The following is a 15,702-nucleotide window of genomic DNA, read 5'->3' on the forward strand; positions in this document are numbered from 1 at the left end:
GTATTTGAAAAATAATGTGTTTTTTGAACATTAAAGCATGTCAACATATTCTGTTACACCAAATACACAAAATAATGATCTTTAAAAAAGCATCATATGACCCCTTTAAACCGTGCAAATACATTGCATTACACCAAAAATTCTTTCCTCCCCGTTTTTCTTTCTTCATAACTACCCTTAAAATTTTGAAAGGATGGACTGTGCCATACTACTGCAATGAAATGCACAAGTCATTTTAATATTAGTTTTTAGGTTTCTTTTAGGACTAATTAATCTAATTTTTTATGTGTTTATTTATTTATATGTATGGTTTTTTATTATGGTGAATGTAGATGGATATAGTTGCATTTCCACGAGATACGAAATTTCGTTATATGCTACATGCAATGACAATAAAGGTATTCAAATTCAAAATAATGTTCTTTTTTAGCAAGGTTATATGACCCCTTTAAAACTTGTTACAATTATAAAACTTAATTACAATTTTTTTTAATAATTATATATATATATATATATATATTATTCTATTATATATGTATATATTTTACTTTTGTTACTATTATTATAATAATAAACTAAAATAATTATTTTATATATTAAATATAAAATATATTAAATAATTTATATATTACCTATACATTATTAGTAATAGTAATAGTAGTAATAAAAATAACAATCAGTGTAATAACAATCAGTGTAAAAATTATAATAAATTTGTATTAATTTTCAAATATTTCAAAACAATTAATTAAGAATTATGTATTATTTTAAATATTATAAAATAAATCTAACAAATTTAAAATTATTTTAATTTTAAAATAAAGTCATATTCATACAAAAAGTTTTGTTGAAACTGCAAGAATGACAATAGTCTTGGTAGCATCAAGAATCAATGAGAAAATGCATAATAAATCATTTTTAAATATTTTAAAATAAATATTAAAAATACATTGAAAAATACATATTCAAAATGATAATTTCTTTTAATGATCATTTAAAAAATATATAAATCATAATTCAGATAGACTTTTAAATGTATTTTTTCATGTTGACGTTACTGAAAATATGTTGGCAGGACAAGCAGAAATCTGAATAACTGTCCAAAAGGAAAAGGACGTCACCTGCATGCTAAACACAACATGCTAAAACCCTCTCAGCATCTCTAAAATCATCCACTGCCACTGTTGTTGGATGACTAGTTGACCATCCTACCATCTCTATAACATAGAATGGTAATTTGAAAGCATATAGTTTGTCTAGCCAGATTTAAGTAGTAATGATTACCCGTGTCTATACTTCATGCAATTGTATGCATGATGTAAACCCTCCATTACATATAATATACAGTATTTATATATGAGCCTCAGACTCCCAAGTTAAGCCTCAACACATCAGGCTGAGCAAAAGTAAGAAAACGAGGTCAGTGTCAACTCTCCAAAACACAGAGAGAACATTGCAGGACATATGACTTCCACCGTGCCAGTTACTTCTAGGGATGCACATCCAGTAATTTGATTCTGGCTAATCTGATTGATCCATGCAAAATCAGGAACATCAGTGAAGCGCTTGTTAAGCGTGTTTCCTAACTCATTGCCCTCACATGAGGTAGTCTGAAAATAGCACAAAGAGAAAGTGGCAGAGCGAGTGGGATGAATGTAGTCTTCATGAGAGATGTGGGGGAAGCGGAGGTGAAGCAAGCAACCAATTTTCCCCCCAGCAGCGGCGCAGGTTTCTAAAAATACAATCAGGCAATTGGCCAGCGAAGAAGGGATAATGAGATTTCAGACAGCTGTAGTGTCTGAATATGCTAAGTCAAGGTCTGGAAGGATATCATGAGTCAGGGGGTCAGGAAGATAAAAAGGTATTAGAAATTGGAGTCGTTGGTAGTTATGTTAAATTACCCAATCATTTCGCATGTTTCGAAACTGTGAATAGTAAAATACATGGTCTTTTTCTGATGTGGGAGGACTGTTATTTCCAAATAAGCCCCAGCTATACAATGTTATTGAGATTTAGCTTTTCAGAATCAGGCATCTTACCAGATGTAAAAATCCAGATATTGGGGAAAATATGTATCTACATATTTTTTCTCCCAATATACAGATCTGTATTTTCTACTTTATATGATGCAGTATATAATAAACATTCTGTGCTAATGGTGATTTAGCTTCCGGGCCTGATGGAAAAGAGGCCCCACACTGGCGACCAATAACCTGCCTGGTCATCGCATACACCATATAACCATCATATGTCGATAATTAGTCTCATATATGCAAAATACCTCAGCATTTGGGCTGCTGGTGCAGTGGAATATTCATTTAGTGTTAATCCAAAGTAAAGGTACACTTTTCAACACTGTAAATGGCATAAAATATACAGATTCTGTAATTTTGTGTCTAAATAAATTGACAATAAATTGCTAAAAACAAAATTAATCATTTCAAATGCTACAAATGAATTTAGGCTTCACAACATTACAATGAACAGTATGAAAAATAGATATTCATTTTTAGAATAGCTAAAGATAACATTTACTCAAAAATATTAACTCAATTTATTCGGGATAATCAAATTGTAAAAATATAGAAAATGAGCTTGTACTATTGAATATCCAATATTAATATGTTTTTTTATGTATCTGTCTGCAATTCATTCTTAAAGGGAAAGTTCACCCAAAAATGAAAATTCTGTCATTAATTACTCACCCTCATGTCGTTCCAAACCAGTAAGACCTTCGTTCATCTTCAGAACACAAAATAAGATATTTTTCATAAAATCCGAGAGCTTTCTGACCCTGCATAGACACCAACGCAACTACCACATTCAAGGCCCAGAAAGGGAGTAAGGACATCGTTAAAATAGTCCATGTGAAGAAATTGTTGAATTAAGTAATTTTTTGTTTTCTTTGCACACAAAAGTTGTATTCTCTAAGCTTCATAAAATTACGGTAGAACCACTGATGTCACATGGACTATTTTAACGATGTCCTTACTACCTTTCTGGGCCTTGAATGTGGTAGTTGTGTTGCTGTCTATGCAGGGTCAGAAAACAAAAATATCTTAATCTGTGTTCCGAAGATGAACGAAGGTCTTACAGGTTTAGAACAACATGAGAGTGAGTAATTAATGACAATTTTCATTTTTGGACGAACTATCCCTTTAATCGTCCAGTATGAACAAGATGGTTAGCATGCAAACACTGAATAATACACAATGTATGAATTACTTCAAAGCAACAAAAAATACATTAATCCCTTCCTGTACACCAGGCTAAACTTCACATTAACTTCACATCACATTTTAGAGCTTTTCATTTTTTTTTGTAAACTGGTGTAATTCCTTTTGAATTACTGCTTGCTATCAGGCTTAAAAACAGCAAAACAAGTCACTTACAAACATCAGAAAGCAATGCAGGTAAATTCACAAATACACGGAAACAAGAGGGTCACTGTGTGGGATTTAATTTAAGCTAAACCCCATTGCTACACAAATGCTGGATAATCTGCTTTCGAACTTGGTAATACCAAATCGACTGCAAAGTAGCTGTGGGAAACTGCGACACACAATGAGCTTGTCGCTAATTGCGAGCCAGCAAGACAACAGGAATGCTACCATATAACTCGGAAACCACTGCAGGATTTCATTGGTTTTCATCTTTAAAAATGGTTAAACTTTACTAGATTAAAAAAAAAAAGATACTTTTTTGTATAAAATCCTTTTACAATTACGGGTTGCATTAAAATCAGCTTGCGAAAACAATGTCACGCCAAGGAAATGCATTTAAAGCAGTGTTTGAGGGGTTAAAAGGTCATGTGTAAACAGACTTTAACGCACTTTGAGATAAGGACTGCACTGACCTCAATCTCTTAACACTGCATATTTGGAAAGTGTTTGAGATAGACGTGAATAATGCGGTTGGCGTAGTCACTGCTCTCGCACGAGGAGGCCCTGTGAGGAATGTGGAGCTTTATGGTTAAGTGCACCTTAGCTGGGCCTTGCCTCCTTTCAAAGTTCCCGTCAAAGCCCCCATGGCCCAGTTCAACCCAAAGACTTCCCCTCATCTTCAAGGGAGTAGGTGTGAGGGGTTAGAGGGGACAGAGCATGAGTAATGCTAACACATTTCCCAGAGGCAAGGAAGAATGCTGTGACTTGTGCGGGGTTAAGCCTTTAAGGCCCGGACGGGTCGGCAGAGAGGCGCCTGACAGCCCTCGCAGGTCTGTGGCTGGAGGTGGATGTTGGGGCTTAGAGGAGAGGAGGAAGGGGCGGCAGGGAGAGCGGGACAAGAGGGGTTGAGGTTCAAAGGGTCACGGACATTCCCCGCGTGTTTCATTGTGAGCTGCCGAGGCCAGCTGACGCCAAACAGGCAACAGTGGTGCTGTCGGCGTGCGTGTGGTGTTTGCGTAAAAGAGAAAGGAAAACAGAGTCGGAAAGGGTTGGTGTGAGAGAAAGAGGCAGGGAAGGCCATGGTGTAAGACTTCAGGAAAAACAAACAGGAAAAGAGTGTAAAAAGTACAATAGAAGGTAAGTGTACAAAGGTCATTCTTAAAAAAAAATTATGGATTTCTGACTTTAAAAAGTGCTTACATATTCAGCTCAGGTCAGTTTTCATCTGGAAAAGCTTATAAAAATTGTGAAAATCTTTCAAATGAAAATTTTAATAAAAGGTAGCTCTTCCTTCTCTTCCTTAAATGAAAATAAAACAAAAAACCCACAAAAGCAAAATGAACCAAAATGAAATGAAACAAAAAACAAAACAAATCCAATCAAAAAACAAAACAAAACAAAAAACAAAACAAAACAGGTATATCAGATGAAGGGAACGATGTGTTTTTCAGGCACCTGGCAAATTAAAAATATAGGGTTTTTTTTAAACGAACAAAATAATACAGTCAAAACAAATGGCAAAACAAAAAAAAACAGAACAAAACAAAACAAAAAAAAACATCAGAACAAAAGTGGTATGTCAAATGAAGGGGAAAGGTATTTCTTTAGACACCTGGCAAATTAAAAATACTGTTTTAAAGAGATAGTTCACCCCAAAATAAAAATTCTGGGGTCATTCATTACTCCCCCTCATATTATAGACTAGGTACTTTTATTTATTTTAAAAAGTATTTAAAAAAAAAAGTTTTTCTATGTATTGATGCTTTAATAAGATTTCTTGAATATTTTAAATATTTTTCATAACTGAAAAGTTATAGGAGTGTTATGTTTGTTATCATATTTTTACAATGGCCCAGAAGAGAAAGCAATACAATACAAAAAGTCTACAACAGCTACAAGAGCTTTGGGAGAAGAAGGGAAACATTTGAATCAGGAAGAGTGAGATAGAGTGAACAAGATGGGAGAGAACTCTGGTTTAGGAATAGAAATTAATGACTTCCTAACAGGCGGGCCAGGGGGGTGCAACTTACCCTCTAACCCTGACCAGCATTGAGTTTCAGCTGTACCTCCGGAGCCCATGACCCTCCTGTACTCTCACTCAGAGGAAGCGGATTTGTTTTCTTACCCCTGTTCATTTCAAACACTCATGCCAAGCAAGAAAAACAAATCTTTTTAGCTAAGCCTGAGCTCGATTTTTCCAACAAACCCAACCAAAACTCACCTCTTCACCACCTAAAAATAAAACTCCCACAACAAATTAACCAAGAGTTTGTGTGGGTTGATTTTTTGTTTAGTTTTCATAGCTGTTTTTGAGCTTAGAAAAATTAGCTCATTTTTTTGCATCAGTGAAAAGCGATGTTTTGATAGCTCATCCTACGCAGTTCACAGAGGCGCTTCCACCTTCCATTCATGCTGCGTTAAAAATAACTCATACAGGGGAAGAGGAAAGCGACAGTAAAATGGAGCATCAAAATAAATCACGAAACCGCGCATGCAGCACCTCTGTATTAAAGCACAGGATCATGGAGGGATGACCTGTGTTTTTAATTGCTGTTTTTACAGAGGTTCCACAGCTCTGAAGAGGCCATACTGTAGCTGTGGTGTTAAAAACATGTACACAGACAAACACTTTACTGCATAAAAGTGCTCATAATGCACAAACCTGTTGTTTTGAGAAGTGTATATTTAGCATCATATAAAGGATTGAGTAGGTATTCAAAAGTATTGAGCAGTTAATATGTTCTTTTATTGCGGTGGTTCAATGCTGCCTTGAAAATTTTAATAAGCTTTGCGTGTCCTGTAAAAATGCTGAAATATGAAATATAACTGTTTCTAGTATGCTTTTAATGTCTGGAAATCTCATAACTGTTACATTTAAATTTGTATTATTTTATTTTATAAAAATAAACAAAACATAAAATGTTAGTCTATATGATGATGTTTTAATTGAATATTTAAAAAAAAAAAAAAATGACTGAAAAGTCATAGGAGTGTTGTTTTAAAAAAAAAAATAATAAAATAAAATACATTTCAAAAGTCTGGGGTCATTTTGGATTTTTAAAAGGAATTAATACTTCTATCCAGCAAGTAAAAACAGTGAAGACATTTATAATTATACAACAAATGTAAATAAATACTGTTCTTTTTGAATCCTGAAAAAAAAGTCCACAAACATATTAAGCAACACAACCGTTGAACAACATTGATATTAATAATAAATTGATAAACATTTATAATAAAAAAGATTACATAAATGATATTAAAAGATAAAAGTATGTTTAAATTGTAATAATATTAATGTTTTTGCTGTAATTTGGATCAAATAAATGCAGCCTTGGTGAACAAGAGACATCTTTTCAAAAACATTTAAAAAAAAAAAAAAACTTAAGAACCCCAACTATTTGAATAAGGAAAACAAACAAAAGAAAACGTACCACTGAAAAGTGCCACTAATCATCATTTCCAAACATTTGGAGTAAATAAATTAAATTAAAAAAAGAATAAAAAACAAACGAAACATTTTTAAAAGTTTATTCAGTTAAATAAAAACAAATAATACTAAAAAACATAAAAAAAGCATAAATTTAAAAAAATCTTATACAATTACAATTTTACAGTTCTGCTGTAAATAATATCTGAATGGAAGAGATGGTGTAGATGGACAGCACAGTGAGTGAAATGCAGGAGAGCATTTGCCTTTGAGGTGTACCTGTTACCTGCAATAGTACAGGCCTACTATTTTTAGAATCAATGTCAACGGACTGTCAGCGTATTTTAAGCTATACCCCTCCGGGCCACCATATACCCTTGAGAGAGCTCATGGAGAGATGGAGAGAGAGAGAGAGAGAGAGAGAGAGAGAGAAAAAACAATGTCAAGTGAGAGAGGAAAAACAGACTCTAAGCCAGATTCTGATAAGGTCCTTTCAACTCTACACTTAATGTGACGGTGCTCCGGTTTGACAGGTACTTAAGATGAGGTCTGGACTGTTTAGGAACCATCTGCTTTAATGGAGGAAGTGAGATAATCCATTAAGTTAAAGTGCCAGTGTGATTCAATGGATGGAACGGCTCTATTCTAGAACAGGGGTCAATAGCCTTTGGTGGAACTCGCAGATAAAACAGATGAATGAGATGAAAGGGATGGACGAAAAACAACATTTAATGGAGAAAAAAGAAAGGAAGAGGGGCAGACGGACACAATGGGCGAGAAACCAGATTAAATATTAAGGCGGACACACTGAGTTCTGGGTGCGCCCTACACTGAATAAGTGATGAACCTGCCCGGGTTCCTGTGTCTTTGATGTGCGAGCGCCTGTTTGTCTGCCGGAGTCCCCGTCTGAGGTCCCTGGGTCAGCGCTGGTGATTATGGGCCGGATGAGACTTTTGCATTGACCTTTTCTATTATCTGCGCTTTCAGGAGAATCCAGAAAATGTGCAATAACGCCAGTGCTCATGCCGCCCACATAACAACAGGAAATTTGCGATAACACGACTGCGGTTGCATAACCATAACACATATTTCAACACTTTACCACCTACATTTCAGCAATGACCAGGTGTGATGTATGTTTCACCGTATAGGTAGAGTAAACAGCTCGAAAATGCACAAACAATGCATCGGATGTCTCCCAATGCAATGCGATTCAAATCAATGAGCACTTCCTGCTGACGGCACTTGTTTTTTTGCTTGAGAATGGCAAGTCACTCTCTCTCCGTGTAAGGCTATCTTTCTCAAAGCTCTCCCGGTGGAAAGTGAACCTTCCCCTGGGCCATTCTATCTTTAGCGATTAACTTCCGTCATGTCACGTCGTCTTGTCACCGGAGCCGGTGGCAGGCCTTCAAGCTGGTATCCACACCTCGCGGCCACCTAATCTCCTGCTCTTTACAACACAGGAAGAGGCTCTTTGCCTGCTTCCTGTCTGTCACCCTTACAAACCTTCAGAAACGTAATACCAGGTGGTGCGCACACATTTACAGACCCTCAAACAAACATGCACACACTGAGTTGCATGTATAATTTAATCATCTATAGAATATATTAAATAAAAACAGTTCAGCAATATTAGGTTTCATCTTAATTAGTTCACCTGTTAATCTATTTTAATTTAAATAATCGCCTACTAATTTTAAATTTGCAATAATTAAAAAAAAAGTATATGTATATACACTTTGCACACACTTTGTTTATAGGACACAAAATATATGTCTTTAACTACTACGTACTAACATTTAAATTAATCATTTGATATAATGCAATTATTGTTTACATACATGCTTTACATTGTACTTTTATTAAAAAAAATACCTGTATGCAATTACATCTATATTTAATTTCTGTAAATACATCTAAAATTTTTGCAATACAAACACATTGTACCAAACAACTCATTTTTTGTTCATGGTACGTGGTATAATGTAAAATGGGACCTATTTACATTGTACAAAAATTTGATCATTCATCCTTGTGGAGCTTCAAGGGTAATTACATTTGACCATATAAAGAGCAAAAATTAGTTTCCTTTTATTTTAGAATCCGAAGAATTCTTGTAAATACTGATATTGTGGTATGTCATAAAATTACAATTATTCATAACACAAATTATTAATTCTGTATTGTGCTTAAATAAAATAATATAGTAAACAAAACTCTATTATTATTATTGTAGTAGTATTAGTAGTAGTAATTCATTAAATTAATTATTTAGCAAATTTTTTACTAACGCTTACAATTATGAAGGTGTACTGTAGATATTTTTGTTACAAATATTTTTACATTTTTTTTTACCTTATACATCAATTATCAACAACTACAGTACCTCATCATGTGATACAAGATTCAATATATTGTGATATTTTTGTAATTGGATTGCAACTAACTCAATCTTTTTTGCACTGTTCAAATGTTCAAAGAAACAAACATGTCGATACAAGTGAGAAAAGATATAAATATATTTATATAGAATATTTTTATATTTTTTAATAAAAACATGTAATAATGTTTTTGTTTTTTTTGCAGCTTTTATTGATAGTAGAACGTTTGTATGAACTGACTAAGCGGTGGGAGTGGGATACAAAAATTTGACGCAACTATCCACCAGACCTAGGAGTTCTTTGACGCACGCTAATACTTGTCTGTGACTTGAGTGCTCTCGGATCATTTGGGTCGTGGTCCTTTCGTTGCTATTCAGATGCCTCTGGAATTTCTAGTGTCGCCTATGCATAGCAGATCTAATGCATCAGGGAGTCAACAAGGACGAAAATGCACACACACACGCACACACACACACACACACACACACACACACACACACACACACACACACACACACACACACACACACACACACACACACACACACACACACACACACACACACACACACATACACACACACACACACTCACACACTCACACACTCACACACTCAAACCGAAAGGAATCCAGAGAGAGTCAGTCAAGAGGAAGTGATGGCAGGAAGCGTCACACAAAAAGGCGCCACGGGTCATACTTCTCTTTGCCGTCCACTTCCTCCTGTCTCTGCCCCCACGCACGAAAGGCAGGGAAGCAGAATGAGGAAACTCTGCCCTAAGGGACTGTGGGATGCTCAGGGAAAGATAATGACAGGGTTTCCCTGTAAATGTACCTTGACAGGTCCGATTCGGAAAGGCGGCCTGGACTGAAATGAGCCAACGTTGTTAAGTGTGAATGGAAAAAGTGAACGTGTGCACTATGGCTAATTTTTACTAGTCAACTTGTCATCCAGAAGAGCAATTGACTAGTCAGTGGGTTAATGTTTACCTTATGTGAATGACTCACCATGTGCCATGCAGCCTTTTTTGTTTTTGGCAACAGGTGTTTCACCCAATATAGTTTGATTCACAAACAAATGACTACTATGAGCTGATTCCTTTAATGACTAGTTCAAAAAGACTTGTTCAAAACAGTCCGAAACACTATCCTGTGTAATTTACAGCATTAGCAGAGAGCAAATGTCTTTCATATCTCATCATAACAACTGAAATACACCGAATTATACAGAATCCGATCAAACTGAATTTAAATCGGAACTGAATTTGATGCTTGTGAATCAGAATCAAATCCAGATGCGATTTGCAAAAACATGAATGTGGTTAAGCTGCATAGCAACATTAGCTGGGACTGAAGTCACATGATCAACAACTAGTCAACACATATCTAGTGAGTCTAATGGCAGAACTAATCGACTAGTCAATGAATGTGCAGGCGTCCAAACCGGACAATTGTTTTCTCTATGCAGTACAGTGTGTACAGATAAAAGGGACAAATGGAAGAGAGGGAGAGAGCTGAAGTCACAGTGTGGAGGAGTCTATTATTAGTCTATGGCTCCAGCGGCAAAGTGAGGTCACATCAGAGCCCAGCTTTAGGCACGTGTGTGTGCTCGGTGTGTTTTTGCTGTCACACTCGAGCTACTCTACACAGCCAGAAGAACCAGTGCGCTCAAAAAATAAAAAATAAATAAAAAAAGAGAGGGAGAGAAAGGGCCAGGGAAAGAGTCTTCCTGTAAACACGCGAGGCACACACAGTCTGCTGTGTGCCGTCTCACAGCATTTCCTCAATCCGCTTGTAAAGCAGAAAGCGCAGCATTTTGCACGGAAGCATGAGGACATTCCCATATTTCGGATCAGAACAAGGCACGCAGTAAATAAGAAAGGTTTGGAGAGCTGCCGGCCACACAAACAACGCTTGTTGGGCTGAATATATTTTTGTTTGTTAGTTTTTTTAAAACCTGCTACTGTAATAGTAATCATGTGCCTTATTCGCTATAATTATACAGTTGGGTTAAAAAATCTGAGGCCACAAGCGCAAATGCTTCTGTTTTGCATTTTTTAACTGAATATATTTATATTAAATATTATTACTGTTGTTATAAATTATTATATAATATATATTAAAATAAAATTTGAAATTACATTATATTTAATAAAAATATAGTTCATTTTTAATCATGCATTATAGTATCAGAATAGCAATTGGAGTAAAAACTGTAACATGAATTTAATAATTAGTTAATATAAATATAGAATTTTTTAACAAATGATAGTATCAGAACAGCCAATTGATTGAAAACGTAAAGTAAAAAATTAACATGAATTTAAAAATTATATTTAATATACATTTATTTTCATAACAAATTATAGTATCAGAATAGCGATTTTAGTAAAAACTTGGTGAAAAAATAACATGTATTTAATAATTATATTTAATATAAATATATTGAATTTGTGACCAATTAAATACTGACAGCAATTTAATGATTACATTCAATATACATTTATTTTTCATTACAAATTATATATCAGAATAGCAATTTGAGTGAAAACCTGGTGAAAAATTAACATGTATTTAATAATTTTATTTAATATAAATATATTGAATTTTTTGTCAAATTACAGTATCAGAATTTTAATAATTAGCAATAATTAGCCATTCGAGCGAAAGTTTAGCAAAAAAATTACATAAATTAATCATTATATTTAATATAAATACATTTAATTTTTCATTACAAATGATAGCATCAAAATAGCAATTTGAGGGAAAACAATTAACACTGACAACAATTTAATAATTGCATTCAATATACATTTATATTTCATTACAAATTATTTATCAGAATAGCAATTCGAGAGAATACCATAAAGTGGAAAATTAACACAAATTTAATCATTTCTAAAGATTTTGTCTTCCTTTTCCTTTCATGGCAGCATGCCAGATTTTCAATGTGGTCTCCGATTTTTAAACCCCACTGTATTAGAAAGTGAATGACATTTGCCAGAGAACAGAAGTGGATAGAGTAGACAAAACCATAATAATGTTAAAAATACTGATGAGATGAGGAGTGATTATTTAAAAAAAAAAAAAAAAAAAGAAAAAAAAAAAGAAAGAAAACACATGACAGAGTGTCAAGTGACTGCAGTGACAGCACACTGTTCAGTGAGGGCTCAACATTAGCTGGCCTATATCTCCCCCAGTGCTTGGACTGAAACCGTTCTGATTACATGAATCAGTTCCTGTCAGAGTTAAAATCTTACCGCTGTGGAGAAAAGAACACGTCCCACTTCAACCACCTGAGGGTCACCAGACTGAGTATCAGCAACAATGGGATTAATCTAAGGAAATCAGAGTATTGACGTCAACAAGTGATTAATACAAACATGAATGTAGTGTGCACGTCACAGAGATAACACACTGACTGAAAAGTACTGGATTGATCTAAACTATAGCATTGACGCTGTACCGACCCGCGAGTGGAAAATCAGTACTGTTTGTGAAACACATGGGGATTGTGTGGCCACTGACCTCTACTGTGCCATTCTGAGCATTGTGTCGGTGAGGTGATCGAGGGTAAATGTCCATCAGGTGTGGAAGGGGATCTGGAGTGACTCGTTTGCTGTGCCTGCTCAACAGATCTCTGTAATTCAGCGAATCGAAGTTGGTCTTCCACATCAGAACCTGAAACCCAGACCATTACAAGCATGAGTGACATCAGCCTGATAGCGATCGGAAGGTAAAACAATCATTAGGTCACGATTACCTGAGAATCAGCCCCTCCTGAAGCAAACAGACCTCCATCTCGAGAAAACACCACAGCCAGCACTGGACCCTGAGAGCAGGGGGGGAAAAGACACTTTAGGGCTTTTCCTATAAGGGTGGGATGTTTAATACAGGTCTATATCACAAAATACACATAAAACTGAAGGAATTGTTCACCAGAAATTAAAACATGCTCATATCATTCTAAAAATGTCTGCTGTGATTTTTTCAGAAACAATTTACAATAACATCCCATTAGTTAATGTTAGTTACTGCATCAACTAACGTACTGTAAACAATGAGCAATACATTTGTAACAGTATTTATTAATCTTTGGTAATGTTAGTTAATAAAAATCACTAAATAAAATGAACAGATACAACTTTTGATTTTAATGTATTATTTATTAAGACTAATAAATGCTTTAGAAGTATTTTTCTTTTTTTAGTTTATGGTAAGTAATGTAGTTAACTAATATTTACAATAAAAAAACTCAATTTTATTGTCGTTTTATTTAGATTGTTTTATTATTATGCGACTCTTGCCATAAAATGAGTTTATGATAATGACTGTAAAGCTCCAAAACTGTACAAAAATAAATACATTACAGAATTTAATAAAAAAAATTATTTATGTTGAAAATTGTCTTCAGCTTTACCATAGACAGTATGAACAGTAACATAAAAAAGCGAAACATAACGGATCAAATATTACCTGTCAAATTATATAGCATTTATTTTAAAAAAAAGAAAGAATTTAGGAATGAATTTTAAAAAGTGAATATTTATTTTTGAATTCTTAATACCAAAATTATATGTGAAATATTTTCTATTAAAATAAAATTAATGAATTGAAAAAAATGGAAACAAAATCGTAATGTTAACTGTTTGGCAAGAACTGTGTACATATAATTTTTTTTAATTCTCCTTTGTGTCCTACTGAAAAAGCAGAATGTTTCTTTGAAATGGCATGAGGGTGGTAACAGAATTGAAATTTTTTGGATGAATTCCTAATTGTTCCAGTTGGGATTCAAATTCTTCACTATTAGCAAGAGAGAGACACCTTGTGGCCGTGAAGGGTGTAAATGAGCCTCCCCTCCAGGAGGTCTAAGATCTTCATTGTACTGTCACTTGAACCACTGATCAGATAGTTTCCAGATGGATGAAAGGAAAAGCAGTTGACCCCTGCACTATGAACTGCAAGACAAATGCAAGTTAAAAGCTTGAAAACAAGACTAGTCCTTGATTCTATTAAAAATAAATGACCATGTGAAAAACTCTTTTCTACTACCTCTGTAATGTTGTATTAACTTGTTTGTACGAATATCCCAGATTTTTAATGTGTTGTCCGCTCCTGAGGATGCAATGCACGTGCCACTGGAATTGAAGTCCACAAAAGTTGCTGACCTAAACAGACAATTTGAAATATCAGTTAGCTTGAACCCAAAAAAACAAAGATTCGGGAAAAAACAACAACGCTCAATTCTCACCCTCCGTAGTCTGTGAAGATGTTGATGCACTGACGTGAGGATGTATCCCAGAGGCGAACCGTCCTATCATCACCACAAGAAGCAACAAGACGACCATCTGGTGAAAACCTGACAGAAACAGACCAAGTGACAGTGAGAAAAATCCCACTTTATGTGACAAACCAGAAAGGTTACACACATAGTCTCATACCTCGCACAGCGCACCCAGTTGGTGTGTCGGTTGAGAGAGTAGAGGAATTTCTTCCGTTCGACACCCCACACTTTCACAGACTTGTCATCTGAACCCGTGACCAGCCTTTGGCCATCGCTGGAGAACTGAACGCTTCGAACGCTCGCTGTATGGGCTTTGAACACAGTCGACTCGCCCTTTCTGTAACACACATGTAGTGTAACGCATTAAGATACAAATAACACTGAAACTCGAAAGTAGGCATCTGTTCTCACTCACATGCTGGGCGTCCACAGTCGAACTGTTTGATCTCTGGATGAAGATGCCACCAAGGAACCACTTGGAGAAAAATGGACACCTGTAATGATATCTGTGTGACCCACAAACCTGAATGCTCTGGCTTTAGGAGTGAGGTTCCAGATCATAAGGTTCTTGTCACAGGATCCAGTAGCTGCAAGAGAAGTTGCAAGTGGATAAACTGGGATGTTCTCAGACGGGGAAAAAAGAAGACAAATATGGCATACCAAGCTGTTTATTGTTGGGGCTGAAGTCGGCACAGGAAACAACATCTTTGTGACCTTTAAAATGTCTCTCAAGCGTGGGATCCTCCTGAAAATAAAAAGACATCATAGAAGAATAAGGTGTAAAGATTAAGTCCAAAAGTCTGACAGAATTAGAATGTTATTTTTATTGATTTTTTTGTTTACATGCAAATTTTCGGTGCAGATTATATTTTTAGCATAATGTGAGTGAATATACATAAAACATTTTTTACAGTTTTTTATATATGTAGATATATATATATATATATATATATATATATATATATAATTAAGATTATAATATTTTTACATGGTGTTTACATATAAATTTATCTTAGCAGTGTGTGGATACAACCACCCTACAATGATAAAAATCCATTCACTCCTTTTTTTTAATTGAGCGGAGGCCGGCTTGAGTGAGCAGAGGCGTGCGTGCTTGAGAACAGTGCGGCCGGCAGATTCGACGAAGGAGCGTCCGGCGGGCTTGCGGAAACCACATGTGACGACCCCGGGCTGGACTCCGCTTCGTCCACGGTGAAAGCCGATCC

The 15,702-nt window shown here is 35.2% G+C and overlaps 1 protein-coding gene across 1 annotated transcript in view; it reads right to left on the reverse strand.

The window, feature by feature from the left end:
* Nucleotides 1-15,702, reverse strand: part of poc1b (POC1 centriolar protein B) — a 46,565-nt gene that overhangs the window by 27,761 nt on the left and 3,102 nt on the right. Inside the window, exons 2-10 of the mRNA XM_016456755.1 lie at nucleotides 15,137-15,221; nucleotides 14,892-15,063; nucleotides 14,634-14,813; nucleotides 14,444-14,551; nucleotides 14,245-14,360; nucleotides 14,017-14,150; nucleotides 12,956-13,024; nucleotides 12,721-12,873; nucleotides 12,453-12,530 (exon numbers count right to left, since the gene is read on the reverse strand). Of these exons, the coding sequence (XP_016312241.1) occupies nucleotides 12,453-12,530; nucleotides 12,721-12,873; nucleotides 12,956-13,024; nucleotides 14,017-14,150; nucleotides 14,245-14,360; nucleotides 14,444-14,551; nucleotides 14,634-14,813; nucleotides 14,892-15,063; nucleotides 15,137-15,221 (1,095 nt within the window). The remainder of the gene's footprint in view (nucleotides 1-12,452; nucleotides 12,531-12,720; nucleotides 12,874-12,955; nucleotides 13,025-14,016; nucleotides 14,151-14,244; nucleotides 14,361-14,443; nucleotides 14,552-14,633; nucleotides 14,814-14,891; nucleotides 15,064-15,136; nucleotides 15,222-15,702) is intronic.

This window comes from Sinocyclocheilus anshuiensis, unplaced genomic scaffold, assembly GCF_001515605.1.
Source record: "Sinocyclocheilus anshuiensis isolate Anshui unplaced genomic scaffold, SAMN03320099.WGS_v1.1 scaffold840, whole genome shotgun sequence".
Classification (NCBI taxonomy): domain Eukaryota; kingdom Metazoa; phylum Chordata; class Actinopteri; order Cypriniformes; family Cyprinidae; genus Sinocyclocheilus; species Sinocyclocheilus anshuiensis.